This window comes from Clavelina lepadiformis, chromosome 1 (genome assembly GCF_947623445.1).
Source record: "Clavelina lepadiformis chromosome 1, kaClaLepa1.1, whole genome shotgun sequence".
In the NCBI taxonomy this organism is placed as follows: Eukaryota; Metazoa; Chordata; class Ascidiacea; order Aplousobranchia; family Clavelinidae; genus Clavelina; species Clavelina lepadiformis.
In genome coordinates this window covers 23097472-23123570 of record NC_135240.1, presented here as the reverse complement: position 1 = coordinate 23123570, position 26099 = coordinate 23097472, and the positions used below count along the sequence as shown (strand labels likewise).

At 36.5% G+C, this 26099-nt stretch overlaps 5 protein-coding genes across 6 annotated transcripts; 2 read left to right on the top strand and 3 right to left on the bottom strand.

Moving 5' to 3' along the window:
- Window positions 1-1198: 1198 nt before the first annotated feature.
- On the bottom strand, window positions 1199-5595 carry LOC143453896 (uncharacterized). The gene is made up of 8 exons (XM_076954968.1): window positions 5364-5595; window positions 5089-5250; window positions 2815-3007; window positions 2510-2684; window positions 2276-2381; window positions 2056-2206; window positions 1476-1633; window positions 1199-1326 (listed from the first exon to the last, which is right to left on the bottom strand). The coding sequence occupies exons 1-8, from the start codon at window positions 5519-5521 to the stop codon at window positions 1227-1229; spliced, it is 1203 nt and encodes a 400-aa protein (XP_076811083.1). The 5' UTR covers window positions 5522-5595; the 3' UTR covers window positions 1199-1226.
- LOC143453912 (uncharacterized) lies at window positions 3182-4588 on the top strand. Its single transcript, XM_076954969.1, has 2 exons — window positions 3182-3321; window positions 3594-4588. The coding sequence occupies exon 2, from the start codon at window positions 3595-3597 to the stop codon at window positions 4585-4587; it is 993 nt and encodes a 330-aa protein (XP_076811084.1). The 5' UTR covers window positions 3182-3321; window position 3594; the 3' UTR covers window position 4588.
- Window positions 5596-5698: 103 nt separating the features above from the next.
- Window positions 5699-7889, top strand: LOC143453944 (uncharacterized). 2 transcript variants are annotated; one of them, XM_076954972.1, is made up of 5 exons: window positions 5699-5840; window positions 5927-6048; window positions 6114-6159; window positions 7078-7210; window positions 7634-7889. In XM_076954972.1, exons 2-5 carry the CDS (start codon window positions 6030-6032, stop codon window positions 7700-7702), a joined length of 267 nt encoding a protein of 88 aa, XP_076811087.1. In that variant the 5' UTR covers window positions 5699-5840; window positions 5927-6029; the 3' UTR covers window positions 7703-7889. The 2 variants fall into 2 exon arrangements, with proteins under 2 accessions (XP_076811087.1, XP_076811086.1); XM_076954971.1 differs by having other exon boundaries at window positions 5917-6048.
- LOC143453928 (protein YIPF5-like) lies at window positions 7881-12320 on the bottom strand. The gene is made up of 4 exons (XM_076954970.1): window positions 9699-12320; window positions 9259-9619; window positions 8933-9114; window positions 7881-8827 (listed from the first exon to the last, which is right to left on the bottom strand). Exons 1-4 carry the CDS (start codon window positions 9794-9796, stop codon window positions 8665-8667), a joined length of 804 nt encoding a protein of 267 aa, XP_076811085.1. The 5' UTR covers window positions 9797-12320; the 3' UTR covers window positions 7881-8664.
- A 1899-nt stretch (window positions 12321-14219) lies between these two features.
- LOC143445440 (copper-transporting ATPase 2-like) lies at window positions 14220-25543 on the bottom strand. Its single transcript, XM_076944545.1, has 20 exons — window positions 25295-25543; window positions 23814-23922; window positions 23291-23400; window positions 22858-23088; window positions 21914-22703; window positions 21638-21810; window positions 21192-21353; window positions 20835-21071; window positions 20326-20559; window positions 19968-20190; window positions 19148-19317; window positions 18752-18879; window positions 18128-18311; window positions 17815-18006; window positions 17569-17697; window positions 17305-17452; window positions 16944-17131; window positions 16522-16725; window positions 16104-16324; window positions 14220-15048 (listed from the first exon to the last, which is right to left on the bottom strand). Exons 1-20 carry the CDS (start codon window positions 25400-25402, stop codon window positions 14727-14729), a joined length of 4263 nt encoding a protein of 1420 aa, XP_076800660.1. The 5' UTR covers window positions 25403-25543; the 3' UTR covers window positions 14220-14726.
- Between the last annotated feature and the right edge of the window lie 556 nt (window positions 25544-26099).

Below are 26099 nucleotides of genomic sequence, written 5' to 3'. Positions count from 1 at the left end.
TTCATCCTTGTCACGTGATCAACCGATTCGCTAGAGCACAACAAAAATTTGATATTTGCAGTTAAGGTGGTTTTGTTAATTTAGAAAAAAAGTAAGTGAGAATTTGGCCGGTTAAATGAACTGTTGTCAGCCGGCTGAAGTTTTCATGTAACAACCAACTTAGTATTGAAAAGGATAATGCACTTTTTTTTCCAAAATTCTTCTGATAATAAAAATGTGACATTTTTTTCGTGGATGCCACATGCGCCTAATAAGGCCCATGCAATATGCTTGATGGTTGAAGATGGTTAATCCCCCCCAAAAAAGAAAAAAGGTCTTTGCTACAAAATATGCCAGAAAAAGTACCAAAAATTGATCAAATAATTTTGAACTGCCCAAAAATTGCCTATTTAATGACGGTTAGGGGGGCCGGTGACCCCCCCCTTCTGCATCTATGTTGATGGGTCACATTCCTTTAAGTTTTCAACCCACGTTTGTTGGTCGTTGTCTTACACAAATTGGTGGTTGCTGTCTTGTTTTATTTGCTTAATACGATTTTTCAGCCATGTTTTGAATCAAAATATTCACAAAATTAGTGGGCCTTATTAGGAGCCTATGCTCCTAATAAGGCCCATTTTTTGGAATTTTTAATTTCTTTATAAACATTTTTTGGGGGGTTGTCAGGTATTGTGGTTTTAATATGTTGTAGTCATATACCCTCACTAATAGAATATACGATTTTTCAGTCTATTCTCATTTGTGGTTCTTGAGTTATTTTCAAAAAAGTGTTAGGTGGGCCTTAATTGGTACAGGTACCTTAGTTGATGCCTGATGGCGGGGACTTCTGATTTTCTGATTTTCAATTACTTGATTTGATAATAATTAATCAAAGACGAACGAAAACCAAATGACAACTTTGAGCAAACAACCAGCATCCAGGAAGCTTTGCTTCGTGATATATTCTCACCACAACGCTCTCTTCCAAGAAAAAAGTTAAAAAATAGCACAGAGATTTACGCCAAATAGAAGGCAAACTGTTATTTTTGTTTAGGTGCTAAGCATCGCCGAGCCCCGAAAACGCACGGGACCCATTGCAGTTGCATCGTCCGCATCAGCTTAAGGCTGCCCTGCAGTCGCGCAATTAAAACGGATCAGTAAAGTGTTAAGTGTTTGCGCTTGCGTTTTCGAGCGACAAAAAATAACCTTTCACAAGAAGTGGTACAACACTATCCAAATTTTATTCTGAATTAAGGGGAAACTTTCTGTGTTTTGGTTTGCAATCTACTTATGGTATCTTCCTTCGCTTTATTCTCCTCCTTTAGCTTCTGAATGTGCTGCGCCAAGAAACTTAAAAATAAGAAAAAAGTCATTTTGTAACCGATCGTACCGAAATATTCAGCATGCCTTAAGGAAACCGCGAAACGAGATTCGAGGCAGAATAAATTCATATAAAATTCAGGGCTAATACAAATTGTATTATGAAGTCTGGTGAGCACCTGCACTTATCAGAGTGTTCTTTCTGCAGTGACTTCAGTGCTGACATGGCTGACTGTCGGTCAGTTAGTTTTCTGCTCTCATCAGCATTTCCGTTCATATCAGAACTTGACTGCTTAGAACCCACGGCAAGTTTCGAAGTGATGCTGGTTGCAGCGGGCTGAGAAATATCATGTAGTAGATTACGCCGTTTAACGTTAGAATGGTGTTTGGCGCTGGGGATCAGCCGTTCAGCCTATCTGGTTCCAAACTAACCCTCGTTAAACAGTCATCGCCATTATACAAATTACATGTATTATTCAAGAGATAAAAAAGCGCGATTAAGTGGACTTAAATTAAACGAAGTCAATTTTCGCTTTCTGGCAAAGTAATATAGAATGAGTATACAAGATTCGTGAATATAAGCCGAGGTCTACCATAATAAGAGAATTAGAAAATGAAGAAATGCATAAATTGAGGTTGTACTGCGTATACATTTCATACAAATCATAATTAAAACTTCAAAATTATCGCCTATCGTCTCCTATATTGTCTCTTATTTTCTTACGTAAGCTACAAAACAAATACACTTAATCAAGTTACCTTGGATGCTTCGGCAATAATGGAAGTTTCAAAAGGGAGAGTTTCCGCCTTGGAGCGGTAAGGAGGCGGCGTTGAAGACAGAATCCCTTTGTTAGCTCCCGGAGATTTGGGTGCAGTGTTGTAACGCAAATGCATCAAGTCTGGCGTGGCGCTTATATGAAGTTTTGTTAAAATTTAGAAATATGCAACAGTAAACAATGCAATTGGCAAATATCTACACCTAGATTGCGGCGCCGGGGAGTTTGCCCTTGAGTTGAAGACAGTCGATTTTCGATCGTTTAAAGCCTGCACAATCTCTTCAAGTATTTCTAGTTCCATCTGAGTGGCTGTGAGAATTATAAATTATGTTTCAAATACTATAAATCACACCGTTATTAGGCGCGTTCAACCAACGGTCAGAGGTTACCGATAAAACTAAATGACTTCATAAAATATATACGTAAACAAACTTTACCTGTGACATCACGTTCGCACGCTTCCAATTTGTTTTTCTGGTCCGAATTAACTTCGCGCAATTCTGCATTCATTTGGAGAAGAGCTTCGCGTTCCGCTTCATTACCTTTCAAAATATCATCACGTGCTCTCAGTTCTCCATGAACTTCGGTGATGTAACGGTTAAGTTGAGAAATCTAAATCATAAAACAAGGTTTATTCACGGAAATAAACAAACCGTATTTCGCAGCAAAACCAGCAAATATGATGCTTTTAGAGTGTTATAAAAAAGTCGAAAGCAAAAAGAATCAACAAATCCTGAAAGACCTGCAATTCCAAATCCGCGCATCTGGCTCTACACTTGGCTTCAGCATCTAAGTCCATTCTAAGTTGTTCGATCGTCTTCTTCTGATCAATCAGTAACGTCCTCAGCGATGTCACTTCTTTAGCAAATTCTTCAGTTTCACGCTCTTTTCGGGCCAACTTTTCTCGAAGCGCGGTTTCACTCCGTAATCTTCTCCTACATACATTAAAACTTTGTTAACGTCAATTAGTGTATTGCAAAGTGCAATTTAACAGACAAACACAAGTATACGATTGTGTTAGTTATTTAAAAGACATTTTACGGTAGGAAGGTGGTGTAAAGCGGACCAACGGGGTAAAGTGGCACAACCCTCTTATTTTCTTAATAAAGTTTTTTAACCGCGCGGATACCACTAAGTTTAGTGAAGCATGACATAACGTGGTTGCAGACGCCATTATTCGAGGTTACGTGGAAAAGAAAGCAAGAAAAGGCACGGAATTCGCTTTTTGTACTCTCTGATCTATTGAAAGGTATGTCTTGTAACTTAGATTTTATTTTGCATGCATAAGGTAGGAGTTTGGTTGAATGGTAGAAAGGAGTTTTACTGTATCACGTACGCATTACATAGGTTCATTCCGCTTACTGACTAGCCAAAATTTGGCCAACAGTCAAAATAATAGTAACCAAGGGGTGGGGGTAAAGTGGACCAGTGGTGGTCCACTTTACCCCGTCGTTAAATTTTTCTTGTTTATAGTTTCATGACCGAATTAGGTGATGTTTATTTTGTAATCCTGTTTTGTAGAATGCCTCGTAACCGCCAAAGGACATCAACTCAACAATCTTGGACCAAAGAGGCTATGACTATCGCCATTCGGGCAGTAAATGAAAAGAGAATGGGCTACCATAAAGCAAGCAAAGAGTATGGAGTTCCCAAAACGACACTCATAAGAAGGGTCCAAGGAGATAATATTAATGCTACTGGGAGCAAAAAGGGACTTGGAAGGTTTCATTCCACATTTTCCGAAGCCCAAGAAAAAGAGTTAGTTGCACATGTGCTCGAACTTGAGCGGCGATTCTTTGGGGTCACTAGGAAACATCTCCAATCACTTGCATTTGAATTGACAGAAAAAAATCATATTAAGCACAGGTTCAACATGGAAAAGAGACTTGCTGGTGCTGATTGGGTGAGTGGATTTCTTCAACGCAATCCACAATTAAGCCTTCGCACCCCAGAGCCTACATCTGCTGCTCGTGCTAGAGGGTTTAATCGTGTGAGCGTCGGCAAGTTTTTTGCTCTCCTGGGAGAAGTGATGGACTTGCATCATTTTAAGCAACACAATGTGTTCAACGTCGACGAAACTGGAATTACGACAGTTCAAACAAAGCAATCCAAGGTGCTTGCGTTGAAGGGGAAAAAGCAGGTTGAAAGTATTACCTCAGCAGAAAGAAGCACTTTGTGCACTGCAGTGATTTGCATGTCTGCTGGAGGAAATTACGTTCCACCTTATCTCATATTTCCACGACAGCGTATGAAATCAGAATTGGAGCAGAAGGACACAGTCGATGAAAGTGATAACAACGTAGATGCAGAAAGCTTTTACTGCAACGAAATGTATTCCAAATCGTCGGAGAATGATGGGTGGATCCAGTGCTCCAAATGCATGCGATGGGTGCATGAAGCCTGCTCCGGGTGTAATGAAGAAGATGACAACTTTATTTGTGAATTATGTTTTTTTAAATTGATGGTGAACTGCGATTACTTTCATAACTACTTCGCTTATGATGACAATTTGTAAATAAATTGATTGTGATGTGGAACAAATTGCCTTGTTTACTCAAAACTTACGGTAGTCCACTTTACCCCACACATGTGGGGTAAGGTGGACTATTGGAGGTGCTTTTAAATCAAAAAAATTTTATGTAAGAAAGCAAGCAATCAATAAAAGGGCACTTCAAAAATTAGCGAAATAGCTTAGAGTTAACTTTCAAAACAAACAAGTCAAATTTGATTTTGGTGAAATCAGTGAATTGTAACGATTAAGCCTTATGTGGTCCGCTTTACTCCACCTTCCCCTATATTATTTTTACTAATTTCAAATAAGCCTTAATAACAAGTTTCTCGTGTAAAGCCTGGAAACCCTTTACGTACCACTGTCCACAAATGGAGTAATACTCTGCGTAGCCAATATCATGGTTTGTGAAGCAATGCTACAGAGAAAATACCGGAGTTTCTCACCCCCGTAATTATTATACGCTGCGAGGGCAAACACTTAACCTGTAACCTACGCAGTTCCAACCTCAGTTCATCGTCTGCCCGTTCCTTATACTCCCTCCAGTCCTGAAGAAGTCCGTCAATTCTCTTGGATGCCTCTCCCCTGATATTTTTAGCTCGATCTGAAAGCATGTTCCGTCGACTAGATGCGCTTGAAACAACACTTCCATGAAAAGAATTTTGTCGCCTGAAAACATACAGTAAAAGGTTTGTATTTATCTTAACCACACATCCTTAACGGATAAAAATTGCTGTTATATTCTGCTGAAACACTGAATGCATAAATGGTCAAACGTTTACCTGCTGGATGAAGCTAGTGGAGGTCCAACAGGCGAGTCCATTTCCCTGGTTGCGTCCAAATAATACCGCGTTTCTTCGTACAATCTACAGCTTTCTTGGCGCAAGTTACGTAAGTTATCTCGTAGTTTCTCGTTTGTAGATTTTAACTCATTTAGCATAATACAAAATACAGGAAAACTACTACACTATGTCACATTTTTTAAACCATTTTAATAGAATTATAATGAATTTTTTTTAACTAAATGTGCAAAAGTTAATCAATTGTTATCATTATGACGAAACAATTACCGATAATTAAATATTGCTTAGCTTGAAATTTTAGGGGCAAAAGTTTGTAAGAGATTTGTTGGCAATACGGTATGCATTAAAATTGAGTTTAGCGAAGCCATGTGCAACAAGCGTGCTGCAGACTTCCTACAACTGAACCGATGTTAGTTTGAAGCAATGCAAATATGGGTTGCGCTGCAAGCTGTGAAAGTAAGTCAGATTATTTTTGCTGGTGTTGCGTTGCAAGCATCAACTTACTACGGTAATTTAGTTAACTAAACTGTAGATTGCTGCAGAGAATTTTGTGAAGTTCACGGAGATATAGCCCTTAAAGCCAAACATGGTACGAAAGTAGGACAAGCAGAAGCTGACTATTTGCGAAAACTAAGCAAAATAAACATGATGGACGCACAAGCAAGTAAGAAAATACGGTAACGTAAGTGTTCATGGATCCATTCATCACACCTAAACGCTTTCTCACAGGTCATAAGAGGAGGGTAAGCATCAACAACTGGATATCGGATGTTTTGTGAGTAGTTTGCATGTCGGAATTACCAGTAGACTATGCTGTAATTGCTCTGAATTATGACCAGAGTAGACCGGAATTGGAAATCCCAATTTTCATGCTCATATATCTAGTATCGATAAGCCTACTCAAAATCTACCAAAAGTTTTAATGGTTAGCCATAATTTTAATTCTGCCTTCTGGAGAGCTTTGAGTTTTCATGGTTGCGGAATTTTCAAGATGATTTTTTGGTAACGTGCTTAAAAAAGGAATCCATCGATAAACCTACACTCGGATAAGCCATTTTGCAAGAGATAGCCGGTTAAAAAAAGAAACTTCTTGACTATAGCCTACTCCAAAGTTTAGCTTTAATAGTTTTTCAGCTTTATAATCGCATGCCATGTTAGCTCAGCACGTTTATCACATTGGTTCATATAACGCGTAACTACTAACTTCACTTCAAAGTAAGTAGGCCTATGTGACATAAACAAATAGATTACCCCACATTCACCTAATAAACTAATCTGCAGTGCTAACGATTAGCTCTTGCAAATAGCTTCCAGTTTGTTCAATTACGGAAAGCCTATTACACTGCTAACTCACGAGTAGCAGTAAATTCCTGTTGAACAAAAATGCTAGCGTATTTTTCAAATGAAAAGAGTAAGCGTTGAAAAATTAACTTATTGGACGGAAAATTGAAGTTTTCGAGTAACTCTATCACTTAACCGCTTACAAACACAAAAATACATCTAAAAATACTAATTCTCATCACATTTACGCATAAAAATCCTTCTAATCCAATTGATGATGAAAATATAACCCCTGCAACTTTCAACTTCGGTCTCTACTCTACCTAGTGATAGACAAAGTGTCTACGAAAAGATATTATAATTTAAATTATCCCCAAGCATGTCAACCAATTTCATCAATCCTCTTCTGCAGAAATGAAAACTCGGTAGTGTCGCAGGATTATGTCAAGTCGACATCAATGGACATGTTAAACGACAAACCCGACCGACGAGTCAGCATTGCAACTCAGAATGCGTGTGAAACAATAATCTACGACATAGACGAAGTAGGCCTACATCTTATATGCTTTTCAAACATAGGCTGCACATAATTTTGCTTATTGCTGGAATATTTCACGCCATTTTCAAAATGAAAAAGAACTAATATATAGGTTATTATTATTATCATATAGCAGGTTGTAACCAAGTCATTTTCAGTTGTGGCTTGAGTCAAGGCCTTTAACCTAAAAATTATTCTGAGATCACACTGTGACTATATAAACTGATCAGTATAACGTTATGGCTATCTACAAATTAGTCTGGTTGATGCTTATTACAGAGAGTTGTAATTGTGTAGGAAAATATCCGATTCTATCACTGAAAGTTGTCTTTCTTGCCCTCACAATTGTCATAACGTGACTCGAGTGTCTAAAACGCTGCCATATTGATAGCAATAACTTCAGGGTAACAATTTGTATTTTTATCTACAGCCAACAACAAGCATATCTTCATCTGACGTCATTAGATTCACAGAAAACATTACCACTAACGACTCCTAAAAGTCAATTCTTGAAGATAATGATGGAGTTTTGGGGGCGAACTCAACTTTTCTCAATAAAGAACATGAACAAATTACTTGTACGTTGTACCACTTGCTGTATATCAACACATGCAACAACTTGTCTTGTACACCAAGCAATTACAAATCAAAGCATAAAAATAAATTTCCAATGCGGACGTGGTTCATTTTAGTTTATTTTTATAATACAATGGCGTAAGAGTTAATTTTTCTAAAAACTTAACATTGGTTTTAATTAACAAGGCTCCTTGATAGAGAAAAGCCGATTTCAGTGTGGTTAAAACAAAAGCTTCACGTAACCTACACTACCCCAGTCATCATTTGAAAAGCAAACAGGTTGTTCTGCAAACGTGTAGAACAAGGCATATAGAAATATTGCACAAGGGTTATCATCTGGAATAGGTGCTACCGTACCAAGAAAACCATGACTATTATACAGTATATATATATATTAGCTACATAAAAGCATTTTTATGGCTAGTGACCCCAGCACCCAACAAATACTGATACAAAAGCAAGCATATACTTTCTATAGAAATATTGAAAGGCAAAAACTCAACTACTCTAAAATAATAATAGGTTTAATGATATGATATCATTGAAAGATGTCAAAGTGACAGCAATAAACGAGTCAATATCGGCAAATTTAAACCAAAATCAATCAACTTGACATAGCGCAAATTACATAAGGTATCAACAAAAAGCATTACCGTAATAATAATAAACCAAGCATTTACCCTTCTCTAACAGGACACATTCTTAACAGCCAGGTTGGCATGCAACCATAAAAGACATCAAGTTATAGGATAGCATAAAATCCATTCTTCTTGAAATTGCAAAACAAAATATTGTAAATATTTCAGCCTCGGCCAATTCTGACAAAACACCCAGTTTGGACTCGCAAGCCCAACATTTGGCCATTTGGTTCGCTGCAGGTATCATTTAGAAAACAGTTAATAGTGCGAAGACTCCATAGAGCAGAGCACAGGGATATGCAATCAAAAGCTGTTGAGAATCCATAGCAAAGCCACAAACAAATAACTTTGAAGCAGACAAGCTACACCAAGTCACAGTGAAGATGGTTAATAAAATACCAATAAGACCTCTGAAAAACAAAACAAATGCGATGTTGTAACACATATATCCTTTAAATGCTACAAATTAACACCACCACATAGGAATAACAACACCACATTGTTAACAAGCTTACTTCAACGATATTATGATTGAAAATCCAGACAAAATAACCATTGGCAAGATACAATATCCAATTACAGAAGCAACACATCCCAGTGTAACGCCAGACATTGACATAATGTTGAGCAGCAGGTATATTGCAACAACTCCAAGCCCTCCAATACCATAGATATAACCGAATGAAACTTTTCCACCCTGCATTCAGAAATTACCAATTAAGTTGGTGTGGAAAACTAAAACTGTTATCATGAGAGCAAGCAGGCAATGATTAGCCTATTCATCAAAACATAATACATTATTTTTAGTTATACATATATTGTAATAAAACAGACATCTAACCAAAAGAAGTGTCCCTCCTAGAGCTAAACAGAAACATAAAGGCCCTGCTAAATCAGTCTCATTAATAATGTTTGCATCTGTTATGGAGAATGGATTAAGGACAGCGAAAGTCTTTTTGTAAATGTGATCAAAATTGATGCCAAGTTCTTCCAAAAGCGGCGGCTCATCATCAAAGCTTCCAGTGTAGCCATCAGCGGGATAATTTTGTTGAGTATTAGCCAGTTCTTGAGGTTGCATAATCTGACCAGCGTATGGAGAGGAATATGTGGTTTCGGGCATCATGAAGTTTGACTGCTGGTTGGGCTGGGTATATTCTCCATAGCCCATTTGATTATTAGGAGATTGGTTGTAATATCCGTTCCTGTTTAAGGAAAAAGAATGTACCATATGTCATGATTCATACTACACTAGCAAATAAAACATTCCGTCAAATTACGTACCCTTCACCTTGCTGATCTCCATAGCCCTGGTTTGCTCCTAAGCCAGGGTCATTGAAATTTGACTGATAGAAACCATCATTTGCACCAAATGAAGCCATTTGCAATGGTTTTTGTCCTCACTAATTACTATAGCCCTACAACACCATAGAACTTAATTTGTCAATTCATAAACTGATACCACCAGACTGATTGTTTGAGCAATACTGCCCTAAAAGCCCTTGGTCATATTTTGCTTTCCGACTCCATGACAATAATGGCTAGACATTTTATCAAACGCAGCTCTTTATTTATGCTGCACATAGTTAAGTATGGGGGAGGGGAGTGCAACTACAAATCCACTACAACTTTTTTTATACAATTTATAACCAGGGTCTAGAGTTATGTATATGCATTCAGAAGTTGTCCTGGCACATGGGCATTAGAATGAAAATTTTATATATTACAGCTGCTATATCACAATTCATTCGTCTTAACGTGAAACAAAACCAGATGTTGATGAAAAACTCTTCACATAAACTTCGTTACTATCTTTTTCAATGATTAAGCACGGTTCTTCAAACATTAAGAAAGACTTATTTTCGCCCTATTAGAAAAATAAACAACAAAGAAATTAAATATGCGTTCCATGGTGGGAAACAACGAAAATAATCATCAAAGTCTACCAACACAGATTCTTCTTCAAATTAAATATCAGGTGAAAAGTCAATCACAAAAACAAACTGGCTCCAAATAAACTGTCCAAATTCTAATCAAATCTGGAACATAAAAACGAAAAGGCCATGCATATGCAGTCAGGCCTCATTAACCCGAATCCCAGAAAATCAGAACCCCCACTATCTGACATCAAATTGCCAGGAACAGATTTCTTCCAATTCATTTCATTGCATTCACCAACAAGTTTTACATTTTTGTGCAGTACACTTTGTCATTAAATCAGTTGCTTACGCAATAATGTGCCTTTTTACATGAGGTCAATTGCACGCATCAAATGTGTAATCTACGTCACCGTTCTATTCTCTTCTTTTCTTTGCTTCATTAATTAGTTAAGAATCAATCCTGTGATTTGAAATGTTGGAATCGGTCGTGTAATGTGTAAAGGAAGGTGTTTTTTTTCTTAAAGTTGACATCAAATTCTTTAAATGGGCAATTCTATCTGTTTCCATTTAGGTTTTAATTAAGGCGAGTTCTACTTTCACTCGTACAGTCATAGCTTTCAATTTTGCAAAAAGGTTCACTGTAATAATCTCAAGAATTTGCTAACTTATATACCTCGCTAAAACGACAGTTTGCGATGAAAGGAAGTAGTCTAGATTAACGAGATCTGATTGTACTTCTTATTTTTAAAAAGGTAACATATTACTTGAGAGTAAAGGTAAACATAACTAAATCACCAAACAATAGTATATTAAAAACATTTGGTGGAGAAACAACAAATATGATAAGTAATGAAATGTAATAAAAATCAGAATGAGTATTACAATATAATATTGTACATATGACACATATTATACGCATAATACAGCCTATAAATATTATTTAATTTAATATAGCCTTTTTCGAATCAGCTTACTGGAGAAACATTTTTGCGGCTTAATTTTTGATATGGCAGAGTCTTTTCTTCATCAAATTCTTTTTTGTGAGATTTTTTGGTTTCCTATAGCCTATACTGACTGCATGTGCTTTTATACCTAGATCAAAGTAGGCCACGGCCTATAGATAGGCAGCAGGCCAGATTGGAATCTAGGGTCTTCACCGATAACTCAACAAAATTTTTACGTCAATAGATTTTGGCATACGTGTTCAATTTTCGACGTTAAAACAACATATCTTATAAGTTGCTGCATTTTTGAAATAAACTATTTTGGCGACTGGCGTTAATCTTTGTTTATTTGTCATAAATTAATGTGAAAATGTTGATAAATCACATGCCTGCAGCTGATCAGTTTTTCTGAGGTGGTTGAGTATGATGCGATGGAACTTGACGGGGATCATTGATCCGACTGGAAAGTACGGCTGTTTTGGATGGGAACTCGTCCGTGTTAAGACAGAAATTTAGGTATGATGGCGTGAACAGAAGTCTCAATTATTTGTTCAATGAAGGCTTCAATTAGGCTATAAATCGGCGTTCAAACAACCAGATTTTCTTTGTTTCTTTATTATAATTCAATAACGTTGATCAATCTACTCAATCTAGTGTGTGCAGGTGCCACAATTTCCACTATGGTTACTTGACAAAGCTACTACTGTACTACATCGCCTATATAATATAGGCTATATTATAGCCTTAAGCGGTAGAGGGCAGAGGCTATACCGTCAGGATCGTATCTGCGTGTATAGGCCTGTAGCGGTCACGGCCAGCACTCGCCAGTGCCACAATTTAAAATTACGGGGTAGCGTAGGGCTGTGCACAAGCATAATGGGTGATGAACGTCTCAAATTCTCCTGACTCGGTGTACTGGTAAACTGTGGTAGGGCCCAATAGTTTGCGAATTGTTATCGTATTAGGCCTAGCTGTACCCATTAATCAAAGCTAGATTTGACTAAACAAAATAAATTACGCTATAGCATTTATTCTGCAGTTTTATTAATTTATTAGTATTAGCCTGTAACGTAGCCTAGACTGTACTGTTTGGTCAAAGCAATGGAAGCCAAACAACCAACACTGTTGTAAAAAAATGGTTCATATACTTCCGCATTATGAGGTGATATTTTTCCACGCTAGTGTTGAAAATTCTAAGAGCGTCTTGAAAGAAGAATTGATTTGAAGGGTTTTGTTGTTGCTTCCTGAATATACGATTCGCTTTGTCAAATCGAATTTTCGAATTTCGAATTTTTTTGGCGTTGCCACAAAACATTAACATTAACTTTCTCTTGATTAGTTTAGTGTATTTGTAGTGGTCATGGTTAACAGATCTAAATTCGGGAGGGCTACACTATAATAGAATCACATAGGGCTATAAGCAGTGTTGTGAGGAATCGACTCACTCCAAAGTCAAAGGTCCAAAATGAACCATGAAAAAAGTCCAAAATGACTCGACTCACGATATGACGATTGTGACCACAAAAAACACAACTTTATATAACAAAAACGGATATTTTTCAAAACATTACAAACCTGTATAAAAAGTATCAACAACGCCAATTTGTAAACAGTTATGACGTTATAGTAACCAATTTAATGCAACGCGTTATGTGACCTCAAAGTAGTTTTTAGGTTAAAGACATTGACTTGAGTCGCAGTTTAAACTAACTTGACTTGACTCGATTTACAATTTAAATTGACTCATCTTGACTCGAGTCACAACTCAACATGACTTGACTTATACGATCGTCCGAGCTGACAGGATTTTATGCGAAAATCGATCTTCATCTTGGATTGGACAAGTTTTATTTTTAGCTTATCGTTCGATTGATAACTTATTGATAACTTTGAAGTTATCAATACCGGTCAAAATCCTTATGTCTGACGTTATTTGCTCAAGATAGTTTACTTGTGGGGGGCCATGTTAACTGGCCCGTTATAGCACAGTTGAATGATTGCTATCTTGAAAGTTTTAAGCCCTTGCTTCGCCCTTTTTCCTGTTCGTTAATTATTCGTAAGCATGTGTTTTATTGTGCTATGACTACAACGATTAGCATCGTAACTTTCGCTCCGCACAGTAAATGGCTAAAAATAAACAATACAATACCTCACCACCTGCTGGTTGGTAAAAAGTCATCTCCCATAACACTGACACCTACTCCATTACTCCCCCTAACGTCTACCGTAATTATTATTCTTGGATGTCAAAAATCAATATAAGGTAATACAATTATTATCAAGCCCAACACTTTACACTAACCATTAACCAATACCATTTGAAGCCACTTGGTTGCCATTGCACTACAAGTGCACGTCCAAAAGTGACATGCCACTACTAGCCCTACTTCACTCTTAACAATGTACAGCGAACGTTCGCCTTCAATGGCCAACCTAAAAACAGCACTTTTTTATTACACAAATGTAGGCTCGTTGATTTATGTAACGTATTTTTCTTTACCAACAACGTCAATTGCTGATGTTTTTGCTACTGTCCATGCACTCAAGTTTAACACCGCGAAATTATTGTCAACCAAACTTAAACTAATATTCAAAGAGGTTAAGACATCAAGACTGAAAGTTGACTTTCTCCCAATTGGCCGAAGTAACTTATTGCGGTTGTAATAATTTGGGTATTCTGTTTCCAACACGGTAGAGATCGGATATGCTGTTGAGTTGAGGTATAATCCTACTTTTTCCGGCCATTCTTCAAAAGTTGTGTCCTCTCATGTTGCTTGCGAGACGACCTGATGAAATAAGGACGAAGATATCTGTGCGGGACGTAAATAGCCGGTTTCCAATGCCAAGCCACCAAAATATCCCACTAAGTTTGTGAAGAATAGGCAATATTTTGTGAAAAAGCGTTGTCAATGTTTTTATTGTAACGCTATGCTAACTGTGCGTAACGCAATAACATTGCATAATTTCAAAGCCCACAAGACTTTCATTTATTTTTTTACTTTTATTTGAAAAATGAAAATCATTAGAACATGTAACGTGCTAAACCTGATTTCAAATCAAATGACCTGATATTGTCAGTTTGTTTAATGACTTGCTCTAAAAAGCCATCCAATAATAACACATGCCTCCTGAATGTATTTTCCAATACAATACAGGTTGCCATAGCAAAAACCCATGCAAACTAAAACAATTACAGTACTGCAAGATATTTAAATAGCAAACAACCAACATAAATCTAAAGAATACATCGCTCCACAAGTTCAGTAATAGGACATGGTAAGATGTCAAATACACTTCAATAACCCAACCCAAAGCAATAATTGCAACTTGTGACCAAGAAATAGCATACAACAACTAAGTGATGCTGCTTTCCATAAAAGTCTTACCGACATGCAAGTTTGGTTTCTCACACACGATGAAAAATCAAAACGAAGTCATGGATTTGATTAATTAATAAGATTAATTAGTTGAGGCCAAGTTTTTGCTCCTTACAGCATGCCATCTGTGTCTTCTTCATCTAACAGAAGAGAATGTTGCTGATCAGGCGCATGCTTTGCAGAACCACTAAGGATGCCAGATAAAGACCCCGCGGAGTGCTTTGCAGAACCACCTTCTTCATTTAGTGAGAAGGAGTGAATTGACTCTATGACTTTATTCTTGATAGTGGTGATCTTCCTCGATAAAGTACTCGATGGTGGTTTTAAGGCTCCTTCCACACCCGCAACGACGATTACTTCATCGTCGCGTAGTACATCGGTGTCATTGACATACTTTGGTTGACCAAAACGGTTCATGGAAGGCTTCTTGTATCTGAATATAAATGTATGCGGCAAATTACAACAAGTCATCGCTTGAGATAAATGCTATTGTTGGATTAGAGCATGATTGTACTACAAAAACATATTCATAGGTTTCGTGACAATATGTATCGATAACAGTAACATAGCAAAGCTAAAGTGATTATCAAAAAAATGCAAAGTTCTGGACTAATAATGACATTACCAGCTAAATGATGTTGATTGCAAAATACTACCTTCACCAAACAAATAATACCACAACTTCAGATTTCTATCAATACTTTGAACAAGGGTTACTTACTCAACAAGTTAGATACGAAAAGTAAAAACATATGAAAAAAAAATGGGATGGCTAATACTAAAACCATGAAACCAATAAAACAGCCTGTCTATGTGTAGCATATAATAGGATAGGTAAAAACTTCAATGACATCCCATATACCGCACCATGATCATCATAAATTTTATGCACCAACAACCATTTTTCTACTACTACTACGCTATTTAGTAGCGTCCTCTACTTGAGCTAACCCGAACCTACTAAACAAAATCTTCCCATCTTTACCAAAATGGTCAAAATATAGTGACTTCAAGGAATTGTCGTGAGATGAAAATCTTTGAAAACCCAGATCATCGTCAATAACTGGCAAACTATTGGCGTGGACCAAAGACAAACTAGCAAGCGACAGGTTCGCGGATGAAGATCTTTGCACAACCACATCAATGCGGTGTGTATGCAAGCTTAACTGATCACATTTCAAGTGGTTGCGATTTCGAACAGACATCTTTCTCCCAACACTGTGTGATTATTGAATAAATTTATCGCACAAACAAACACACTGTTAAGTTATAAGGGACGTAATACATCACATGAAATCCCCTTCTCCCATATCAAAAATTTCATCACCAGTCGCAAAAAAATTGATAGCAACATACAAATAAAAGATAAAGTTGAGAAAGTAATGCAATTGCGAAGTAGTATTAATTGTGCACAAAACTGCCTTATAATCAATAACCAACCACTTCCTTTAAAGATTTTACGAGTAACTTGAATAGAAGAGTACTCACAGTTTTAAGAACAAGGATGATGTGACCACGGACACCGAGCTCAAGGCCATTGCTGCCGAACCCATCCAGGGCTCAAGTACAACACCAACAGCGTAAAATGCGCCGGCTGCCAGAGGTATACCGACAACATTGTATACGCACGCAAATAGGAAATTGATTGTAATTCGGCGGATTACATGACTGGAAAGATCAATTGCAGAAACAACGTCCATCAAATCACTCTGAAAGGCAATAGGCGAAGAATTAATTACAAACAGGACTGTTTTGATGGAGTTGCAATATAAAACAGTTAGAACTGACAAGATCAAAACACAATAACTATTATTAGTATACTAAACTACGACCTCATGTCAACTGATACAGAATTTAACAAGGATGAAGATTTAATTAAATATTGGCTTTGGTATAGGACTTCTACCTTTATCAATACCACATCAGCAGCTTCGATTGCTACATCAGTTCCTGTTCCTATTGCGATGCCAACATCAGCTTGAGCAAGAGCAGGAGAGTCATTGACACCGTCTCCTACCATGGCTACAACCTGGCCAGCTTCCTGGAGCTGACGAATCTTTCCGACTTTATGCGATGGTAAAACCTCAGCATATACTTGTTTAATTCCAGCCTATCAAGGGGTAAATTATTACCAGTTTACAACAATGACGAATTTTAAAAGGCAAACAAAATCCCAGGTATGTTACATTTACATTCCTCAAGAAAAGGTTGCGCAACAGCATTTTTCCCTGCAGTTGGATAAAGCTTTTACGAAAATTTTTAGGAAACCAATCAAAACAATAACTTTACCAGTATCACATTTCAAAAATCATAAAACAAACAACAAACCTGTCGCGCAATAGCTTTTGCAGTTTTCTTATTGTCTCCTGTAAGCAAAACGACCTCAATACCCATATGCTGTAGAGTGTGTATGGCAAGAGAAGCTTCAGTTTTGACGGTATCAGCAATAGCAAGCATGCCTTCCAAGCAACCGTCTATTGCTGTCAAAATGGCAGTGTAACCACAATCTTCTTGTTCTGAGTTCAAATGAAAATTGGTTCAGTCTTTTTACACAATAAATCCTCTGTAACGAAAAGTTAACTAACTGCTGCTAGGATACAAACAACACCCATATGCATATCAGAATTATAATTAGTAAAGCTTTAATTCTAAACAATAAAGCATAAACATTTTACTGTCGTCCACTTACCAGCCATTGCAACGTCGATATCATGTGGTATTACAATTCCATTTCTTCTCATCCAATCACGATTTCCGATCAACACATTGTAAGTGTGAGATGCCGACCCACTGGACAAACTGACAGTCTCCTCATTTGTTAATTTGAGGTTTCCATCCTGCAGTTACATACAAAGTTTATGAAATGAAACGATTACCAAGTTATGGGATTTGTAGTTAAACATCTCATAAAATTCATTAGCTCTGATTTCAGGTTATTCATCGATCTGCTCACTAAATCATTCCCATGGGCATTGTTACTGTTTAAAAGAACAGTTTCTGTTCCGGATACTTGACATGTGATACCGCATCCAGGGACGCCTTTGAACGCTGTTGGATTTCCAAAAGACGTAACCTTCAGCAACTGACAAAAAAAAATTATTTACCACATGATGCCTGAACAAAGAAGTTTCTGGAACCTTAAAGTTGAATTCAAGCAATTAAAGAGTGGAATTATAAAAACTATATATAACACACAAACCTCTTTAGCTCTTTTCACAACAGCGGCACCTAGGGGGTGTTCACTGGCATTTTCTGCGGTGCCAACAATTGTCATGAGTCTACGCAATGACATCCCACTGCCACCTTGGTCTCTCGTGCACAGTTGCTCACACACCACCCGTGGTTGACCATAGGTGATGGTGCCCGTTTTATCAAACACCACTGTTTTGACCTGTATCAATGAAGTTTCACGTAAATTAACACTCTATAACTCTTACATGATAAATTACTGTGTATTTTAGAGAGTTGTGCTTATTACTAGAATCAAAAGACAACCATCATTAGTTCATTACCTTATGGGAAGTTTCGAGTGGTTCACCGCCCTTGATTAAGATGCCATGCTGAGCACCAACTCCTGTTCCCACCATCACTGCTGTTGGAGTGGCAAGTCCAAGTGCACAAGGGCAGGCGATGGCCAGCACAGTGATTGCTGTTTGGAATGCAAACCTGATGACCATTTCGTGGGATGACAACCAACTATATATATATAACAAAAAAATTATTTGTATAGGCATTAACTATTAACTAATATTCATGTTCAGTGCCTGCCAGCGTAACAAAGCAGGAATACCCACTAGGATTAAGATATGGTATAGAATTTTTACATTGTAGTAGAAGGCACCAGATGGAAGATGAGAGAGTCGTAAATTATGTTACAACATAGTAAGTTGCGCAGAGGATGTAATTTTGGTTTGAGTGCCCTTTTTTATAATGATTTATAACAACCCTATGCTCTTAAATACACATTACATGCTGCCTTTGACGTATATTAATGACAGAGTTGTTATTCATCATCAGCTGCGGTTGTTTTCGAATAAGATCACGGCCATAATAAAACACCAATACTCACTATGTTAAAGCTTCAGTGTGATCAATATGAAAGTAAAAGAACTGAAGGTAAACTTTCTTTGACGTACTTGTATTTGTTTTGAAACTCTTCCAAGATGGATGGATCAACAAAACCAATGATCACCCAAATGACCCAGGTGACCAATGAAAGAATAATGACTCCAGGAACAAAATATCCGGCTATTTTGTCAGCAACCTACCAATATTAATAATTGTGCTTAGCAATGACTGCATGAATAAATATAAATGAAAGTTATAACTTTCTTGCATGTTCATAGTCATGTTTATAGTCTTACAGAACTGGCAATTGCATGATTAAAATCTCCAGAAAAAGGCAGAGCTCATACTAGACAACTACGTCAGTTACTTTCAAACTTAGCATGACTCATCAATAAGCACCAATTCTTCGACATAAACACAACCAACACAAAAAATGTTCAAAACACTGACTCAGCAAGTTTCACCTGTTGGATCGGGGCCTTTGATGTTTGGGCTTCTTCAACCAAGCGCACAATCTGTGACAAGGCAGAATCAGATCCTACATGAGTGGCTTGTATCAGCAATGAACCGTTCATATTAATTGATCCACCAATGACTGATGAGCCTGCTTTTTTTGTGACAGGCATGGATTCACCTACAGATAAGTACAGATACATTGAAGTATGATAATTAGGTAAGCAACAAAGTCATTTGATATGTTACTAAATCAACAACGTAACTCAAATTACAAGGAAATTTATTAACATTCTACTGTATAATCCTGCCAACGAAAATTGCTAATTATTACCCAAAAATTGTGTTTTGTTACAGACTTGAAAACTGGCAAAACTTTCTGATCGTTCATAATAGAATGTGAAAACAAGTATGTGTTGCTGCCTTACCAGTAAGCATGGACAAGTACCAGAGTTACAAATAAAACAAATATTGTGTGAAAAAATTCAACAAAACACACACATAACCTTGATCAACCTGGTGATACCAGAACAATGTACAAGGACTTAGTGTTTGTTCAGTAAACACATCATAATGTGTAGAAAGAGGAAGTGTTTTTCACTCTTTCACTCATGCTGACAACCACACAGGCCAATTATTTTATCGACAATAACAAGTGTCGAAACTAACTTACCTACTTCGTTTGCATCCTCGTTTGGGAGAAAGGAATGTGTAAAATAACAGGGTACAATAACAACGTTTTCCAAATAGAAGGTTAACAAAAAAATTAGGTAAAAGCAAAGGTGTGTCTTTATAAAACAAGTACAGTACAAAACACTGATGATATTTTACCTGTAATAACAGATTCATCTGCATTTGACGATCCTTCAATGACTTTCCCATCAGTTGGCATCTTAGTACCCGGAGGTACTCTGAGGTAATCGCCTCTTTGTAACAACTCAACTGAAATACTTTCTTCAGAAAGAACAGTTGTACCATCTTTATCAAACTTAACAAGAATGGCTTCAGTCGCTTGCAGTTGCATCAGTTTGGCCAAAGCTTCTGAGGTTTTACCCTATCATCATAAACATTCATCCGAATTTAACAAAGAGAATAGAAAATTTACAGAGAAACATGTGGAAACACCAACAAACGTGTCTGCAAAGTGTGAAAAAAGTTTTTGAGTAATAGTCTGTCAAGCAAAACCTACCTTTGCAATATGCTCCAACCAACGACCCAGTGCAATAAACACCAACAACATTGGAGGTGTTTCGAAGAAAGTTTTAGGACTTCCGGGCGCTAGTTCTATCATTGCTACCATCACAATAATAACAGAATACGCATAGGCAATGACTGTAGTCATGACAATAAGTACATCCATGTTGGCTGTTCGATGCTTCACAGCAGCCCATGCTTGGACATAAAAATACTTTGCACCAAAGATCTACAAATGTAAAAAATGCAAAAGTAAACTTTTGTAAGCACAAACTGAACACGAATGTACATTATTTTGCTGACAGTACAGTAACACATAAATTTCAGAGCTTTGAACCTAGTTTTATGAAATTCAGATGGAACAGTACACGTTTATAAAGCATCATGTCCATGACACATAAATTACATACTTTGTAACATCAATCTTAAGCATGTGAGACTTAACACAGAAAAAAAGACTCTCTACGCAAATTAGTTTTCGGGTTTGTGCAGTAAGAAAGCTACCTGAACCGGTGTACACAGCAAAAACATGAGCAAGTTTTCCAAACTTAATCCTGGTGTGATGAGATATTTGTTGTTGTGATTACCAGATGCCATGAAATATATCATGATGACCAAAACTGGCAATCCAAAAATAAGAGAAGTGAAAAATGATCTCCTCCATTGCTGTATCTCCTTTTTGTGGTCAAGCGATCCAACCCGGTTTTCGTCATTTCGCACTGATGCGCCAAATCCAGCTTCCTGCAAGTACGAGGAAGATGTTGGTCATGATGAGGAAAAGAATAATTTATTAAAAAGGTTAGTTAGTAAAATAGTTATAGAAATGATTGCTTACAGCCATGAGTCATTGCTTTTCCTCACCTCTAATAGTTTTATTATATCACGAACACCGATGACATCAGCATCGTACTTTACCAGAGCACTACTTGTTGCTAATGCCACTGACACATACTGTATGCCGGAAACATTTTGAAGTCTTGACTCAATCGTGTGTACGCAAGATGAACATGTCATACCAGTCACCTGAAACAAACGTCATATTACCAGCATACAGTCAATATTATGATGTCATAAGAAAGTATATAACAAAAACAATTGTAGCACATTTAAAGAAGTTAGACACAAGGTAACAAAAAGACACGAGATAAGTAGGTAGCAGCTATTTATAAAACAGATTTAAATTCATTACTTAAAGTTTTGTTCCACACAAGACACACTTACTGTGTAGAGGTGTGGATAATCTAGAACCTTGTTAAAATAACTGTGATTATCATTTATATTTTTAAAAATAGGCATCATATTCTTACATTCAACTCAGCTTGGCCACTTTTTCCATCACCCTCCTGGACTGTGGCACCAAAACCCAAATCTTCAACAAGTTCTGCGACTCTGTTTGGGTCAATTAAAGATGGCCGGTATTTAACCTCTGCCCGTCCGGACATCAAACCAACCAGGATGGATACAATACCCTCTTCACGCCCTAAACAAATTTTAAACAGAAACTGCTTAAAAACTCAACTCGGGCTTAAAAATGCATCTGTGCAGCAAAAATTCAATTCAAAAATTACATGTACGTTACTTACCTATGTTTCTTTCAATGTTGTTGACACACGAAGCACAGGTCATACCAGTGATGACAATAAAACATCTTTCTACATCTTCATCCATGGCTATTATGACATCTGACTCTGACTTTTTTACCAGATTAACCTTCTTTTGTCGTTTTTGAACTGTTTGTTTAGCATTACTATTGCTCATCTTAGAATGCCGAGATGAAACTGATCTGGTGGAAGACTTGACCGAAAGGACAGCGGTTCCTTTAGAGCATAATGATGTACTTTCAGTAACTGGTGGTGGAGGCAACTTGACAATGGACTTTTTATCGTTTGATTTTGGCAATGGGATATACGCTGAGCCATCAGGCAATGTTGCTTTGAAACCTAAGTCCTTAATTTTTAGGGCCAATGCTTCTTCGGTAATAGCACTGCTATCATAGCGAATGATCGCTTCTTTTGCATCCAAATAGACTTTGCTAAAAGAGACACCTTGAACCTCACGAAAATTGTCCTCAATTTTGCGAACACATGATTTGCAGTGCATGCCTTCTACACCTATTGTGACTTCAGTGAGACTCTGCAAGCTTTCAGTTTCAATAAGTGCAGAAGTACTTGCTACTGCTTTGTCAATATCGTCACCAATGAATGTCTCAGCTATGTTGATGAGATCGATATTTTTTCCCGACTTGCTGCATTCAACGACTCCAAATTTAATGGAGGCATCGAAACCCATGTCTTCGATTGCATCTTTAATCTGTTCAAGCTCAATCAGTTCAGAGTTGTATTCAACAACAGCTTCTCGTGATGCCAAAGAAACCTAGAACATAAAATGGATAAGCATGTTTCAAAACTGAAGAAGTAGGTTATTTAGTCATGTCCCATTTAATACCTTAAACCTCATATTTCATGTTGGTGCCATTATTGTGATATTTTATTTTTAAGTACAGCACATCATGATTATAGACTGTTACCTTGATGCTGTGTATGCCTGTGTACGAACCAACTTGTGATTCAATAGTGTTTACGCAAGAGTTACACGTCATGCCTTCAACTGCTATTTTTCCCGTGGTGGTTCGCTTGAGCAAACCTTCCTTGCTCACTGAGGCATCAAACCCCATATCCTCAATTGCGTCAACAAGTTTGTCCGGTGACGTTGCAGCCGTTTTGTAGCAAACAATGCCATGTTTATTCTGCAGTGAAACCTATAATTTGACAAAAACATGTTATTTAAATTTTCTTCCGCAAGCTGAATGTCAATTACAAAGAAGTTGTTTATTGCAAAGATAATGCGGGAGGTAGAGGAAAACAATTCTAAAATATTTTTCATACATTGTAAACTATGAAAGTGAAACTGCACAGACTAGAACAGTGCACACTGTAGTAATAAACAAATTATTGTCTTACCTGTACGCTAATAACCCCTTCCATCGATGCAATCGTTGACTGAATTGAGTTTACGCAAGCATCACAGGTCATACCATCAATATTAATGACAACACTCTTTTCTTTCAAATCTAAGTAAGACAGAATGAAAGATAAGATTGAAACAAACAAACAATGAAAAATTTGTTTACTGGGCGTTTTTACTGACAGGTCTATCACTATTTTAGAACCGTATATTAAGATTACAACTTAATTAGCATTGAATGATCTAGTGAGGCTTAAATTCAGATCAATGATAAGCTTATTATGTTCAGCAAGATACATAATAGATGGTTATGCATATGTCATCTAGCTATTGAATTACCGCCAAACATTCAAGCATTTTAAATATATAACAATACACAAAGTTAATAATGCTAAAGTCAGTTAACTCAATTGATGAATTGTTTACAGGTAGTCAGTCAACTCAATCTGATTTTAAAATTAATAATATTTAATGATGATTGTTAAACTAAGCAGCAATATGATGCATATATATACTTACTTAAAATACTTGCATCAAAACCCATATCTTCTACCATGTCTATGATTTCATCAGATTTTATTTTTGTGGGATCAAAAGTGACAGTTCCAGTTTCACTTTCCAAGTTAACCTATAATTAAAATTATTACTTTGTGTCAATCCCATTCACTACAAACTTAGTAAGACAACAACAAAAAACCAAGATAACAATTATTCGACTTTCTGTAAACAAGACTATCAAACGGCTTCACACAAACAGATCCTGAATATAGTTGTGTCAGTACCAAATGAAAATAAGCTATTGTACTTTATTTGGCTTCAACAAAACACTTTAAGTGGTTGATAGTGTACTTTATTTTGGTTGCAAAGTAACATTTTAAGTGGTTCATAGTTTTTCTAGTTAACAATAATGAACTATAATTATAAGCTTAATCGGCTCTTGATAACATGACTTCATTGGAAAAATTGGTGAATCAGGAAGAAAGTATTGGTTATTGGCCTCCTCCTTTCAGAAAAATTTATCATAGATTTATTTCTTGTCAATTTTTCATGTACTGATGTATTCGAGTTCACATATGTTAGTATTCATATTTGCTGGAATCTTACAATAAGTCTATTCTGGTTTGGGGCCATAAGACTCAAAAGTCAAGACAAAAAAATTCCTGAAAACAGTAACTTATTTGCTATGTAGCGTTTACATTGGCGCTGTTACCTGTTAACAACAGTTTCAAACATAATGCAACACACTGAAAATAACTTTAACTTCAACCATCAAGTATATAATGATTACAAGTTGCCATTTCTTTTTATTATTTAAAATGTGATCAAATAATATTTTGACAAAAAGCAAGTAAAACAACTGGATTACTAGAAACGATATAAGATATTATATATCTAACCAGCTTAAGTATATATATTATACACTTGCAACCACTTTTTGTGCTATAAAAGCATAACCGTAACTTTGTAACCTTTGACATTACTGTAACTTGAACATAGCCTTTAGATTAAGCTATGGATTTACTACATACCCAGTACACCATACCATTACACACACGAAGGAAATAATATGAGCTATTGACATGTCATCAAACAAGCTGGTACAAGTCACGTAGGCAGAAGACAACAGAAAAATAACGACGTCAATCAATCACTAACTCAACAAACAATGTGATATTTGCTTTTTTACAATGTGGTTAAAGATTACAAGGGAATATATAATATGTAAAAAATAAATCACAAGTATAGTAATTTTATAAACTGTATACATATTACATACATAAAATGTTGATGCCTACCAGTAAGTCTACAATTTTTATGAACATCGGGCAGTATGTTTATATATACCTTTTAAATTACTGGAGCTGATATATATCATATAATGCAATATACTATTATTTAACCAATTGCAGGCTAGGATACACTGCATCTTTCTTTAGTGATATAATCAATAACTCTATTTCTGTAGTACATAATTTAAAATATGTTAAACAATGACAAACCTTAACATTTATAACTCCCACTTGGCTGGACAATTGTTTCTCAATGGTCTGAACACATGATTGGCAAGTCATTCCAATAATAGACAGGGTGAGATCTTCTTTGTCCATTTCTATTCACTATATTTTACAGCAAACGATATATGTATAACTCTCATACGATGATCAATTCAGGTAAGTTGAGGTGGTAAGAAAATTTATAACATTTTATAAAACAGCACGATAAACAAATAGCTGAGAAAAAAGATTTCATTTGAAAACGATACCATAACAGTACACTGAAATTTGCTTGTGGTCACATTGTGCAATAAACAGCACAAAAAACATGATATCTGCACAAAAAACTTTTAGTGACAAAGCATATGTCCTGTAAACTGGCTGGCTTCATAGCATGAAACGAATCACTTAATTAGTATAAGTAACCAGTTAGCATAATTTAAGAAACTAAGATCTGTTATATCATTAAGCCAAACTGTTTTATTCAGTGTGTTGTTCACTTAACATGCTAACCGACATGCAGTTTTCTGCAAACTCAAGTGGATAAGCCGCACTAAACAGTACTTTTAAAAATTCATAACAGAAAGACCAATACGACCGACTAATAGCAAGTGAGTAGCTTTGGGTTTTTAATACAAAGATTAAATAATCTGCAAAGAACTAGGCTATGATTTTCACCTTTATAAACCAACATATATTGCTGCACTGAAAACTTTTTCTATAACGAGTCTGTTTGCAACATAGCCTCAGCAACACAAATTTCTTAGACAATTTTTAGATTTTTAATTTTTAGCAAAGAAGCAAATTTTTG

Excerpts from the sequence above, each read along its gene's own strand:
- LOC143453912 (XM_076954969.1), top strand. The coding sequence starts at position 3,595 with ATGCCTCGTAACCGCCAAAGGACATCAACTCAACAATCTTGGACCAAA.
- LOC143453896 (XM_076954968.1), bottom strand. The coding sequence starts at position 5,521 with ATGCTAAATGAGTTAAAATCTACAAACGAGAAACTACGAGATAACTTA. Across the intron at positions 5,251-5,363 it reads CCACTAGCTTCATCCAGCAG|GCGACAAAATTCTTTTCATG; the intron begins GTAAACGTTTGA and ends GTATGTTTTCAG. Across the intron at positions 2,207-2,275 it reads TCCCCGGCGCCGCAATCTAG|CGCCACGCCAGACTTGATGC; the intron begins GTGTAGATATTT and ends ACTTCATATAAG.
- LOC143453944 (XM_076954971.1), top strand. The coding sequence starts at position 5,816 with ATGGGTTGCGCTGCAAGCTGTGAAA. Across the intron at positions 6,049-6,113 it reads CATGATGGACGCACAAGCAA|GTCATAAGAGGAGGGTAAGC; the intron begins GTAAGAAAATAC and ends GCTTTCTCACAG. Across the intron at positions 6,160-7,077 it reads AACTGGATATCGGATGTTTT|AAATGAAAACTCGGTAGTGT; the intron begins GTGAGTAGTTTG and ends CCTCTTCTGCAG.
- LOC143453928 (XM_076954970.1), bottom strand. The coding sequence starts at position 9,796 with ATGGCTTCATTTGGTGCAAATGATGGTTTCTATCAGTCAAATTTCAAT. Across the intron at positions 9,115-9,258 it reads TAGGAGGGACACTTCTTTTG|GGTGGAAAAGTTTCATTCGG; the intron begins GTTAGATGTCTG and ends TTCTGAATGCAG. Across the intron at positions 8,828-8,932 it reads TCAATCATAATATCGTTGAA|AGGTCTTATTGGTATTTTAT; the intron begins GTAAGCTTGTTA and ends TTTGTTTTTCAG.
- LOC143445440 (XM_076944545.1), bottom strand. The coding sequence starts at position 25,402 with ATGGACAAAGAAGATCTCACCCTGTCTATTATTGGAATGACTTGCCAA. Across the intron at positions 20,191-20,325 it reads GGTTGGAGCATATTGCAAAG|GGTAAAACCTCAGAAGCTTT; the intron begins GTAGGTTTTGCT and ends TTATGATGATAG. Across the intron at positions 18,007-18,127 it reads CACTCGAAACTTCCCATAAG|GTCAAAACAGTGGTGTTTGA; the intron begins GTAATGAACTAA and ends TCATTGATACAG.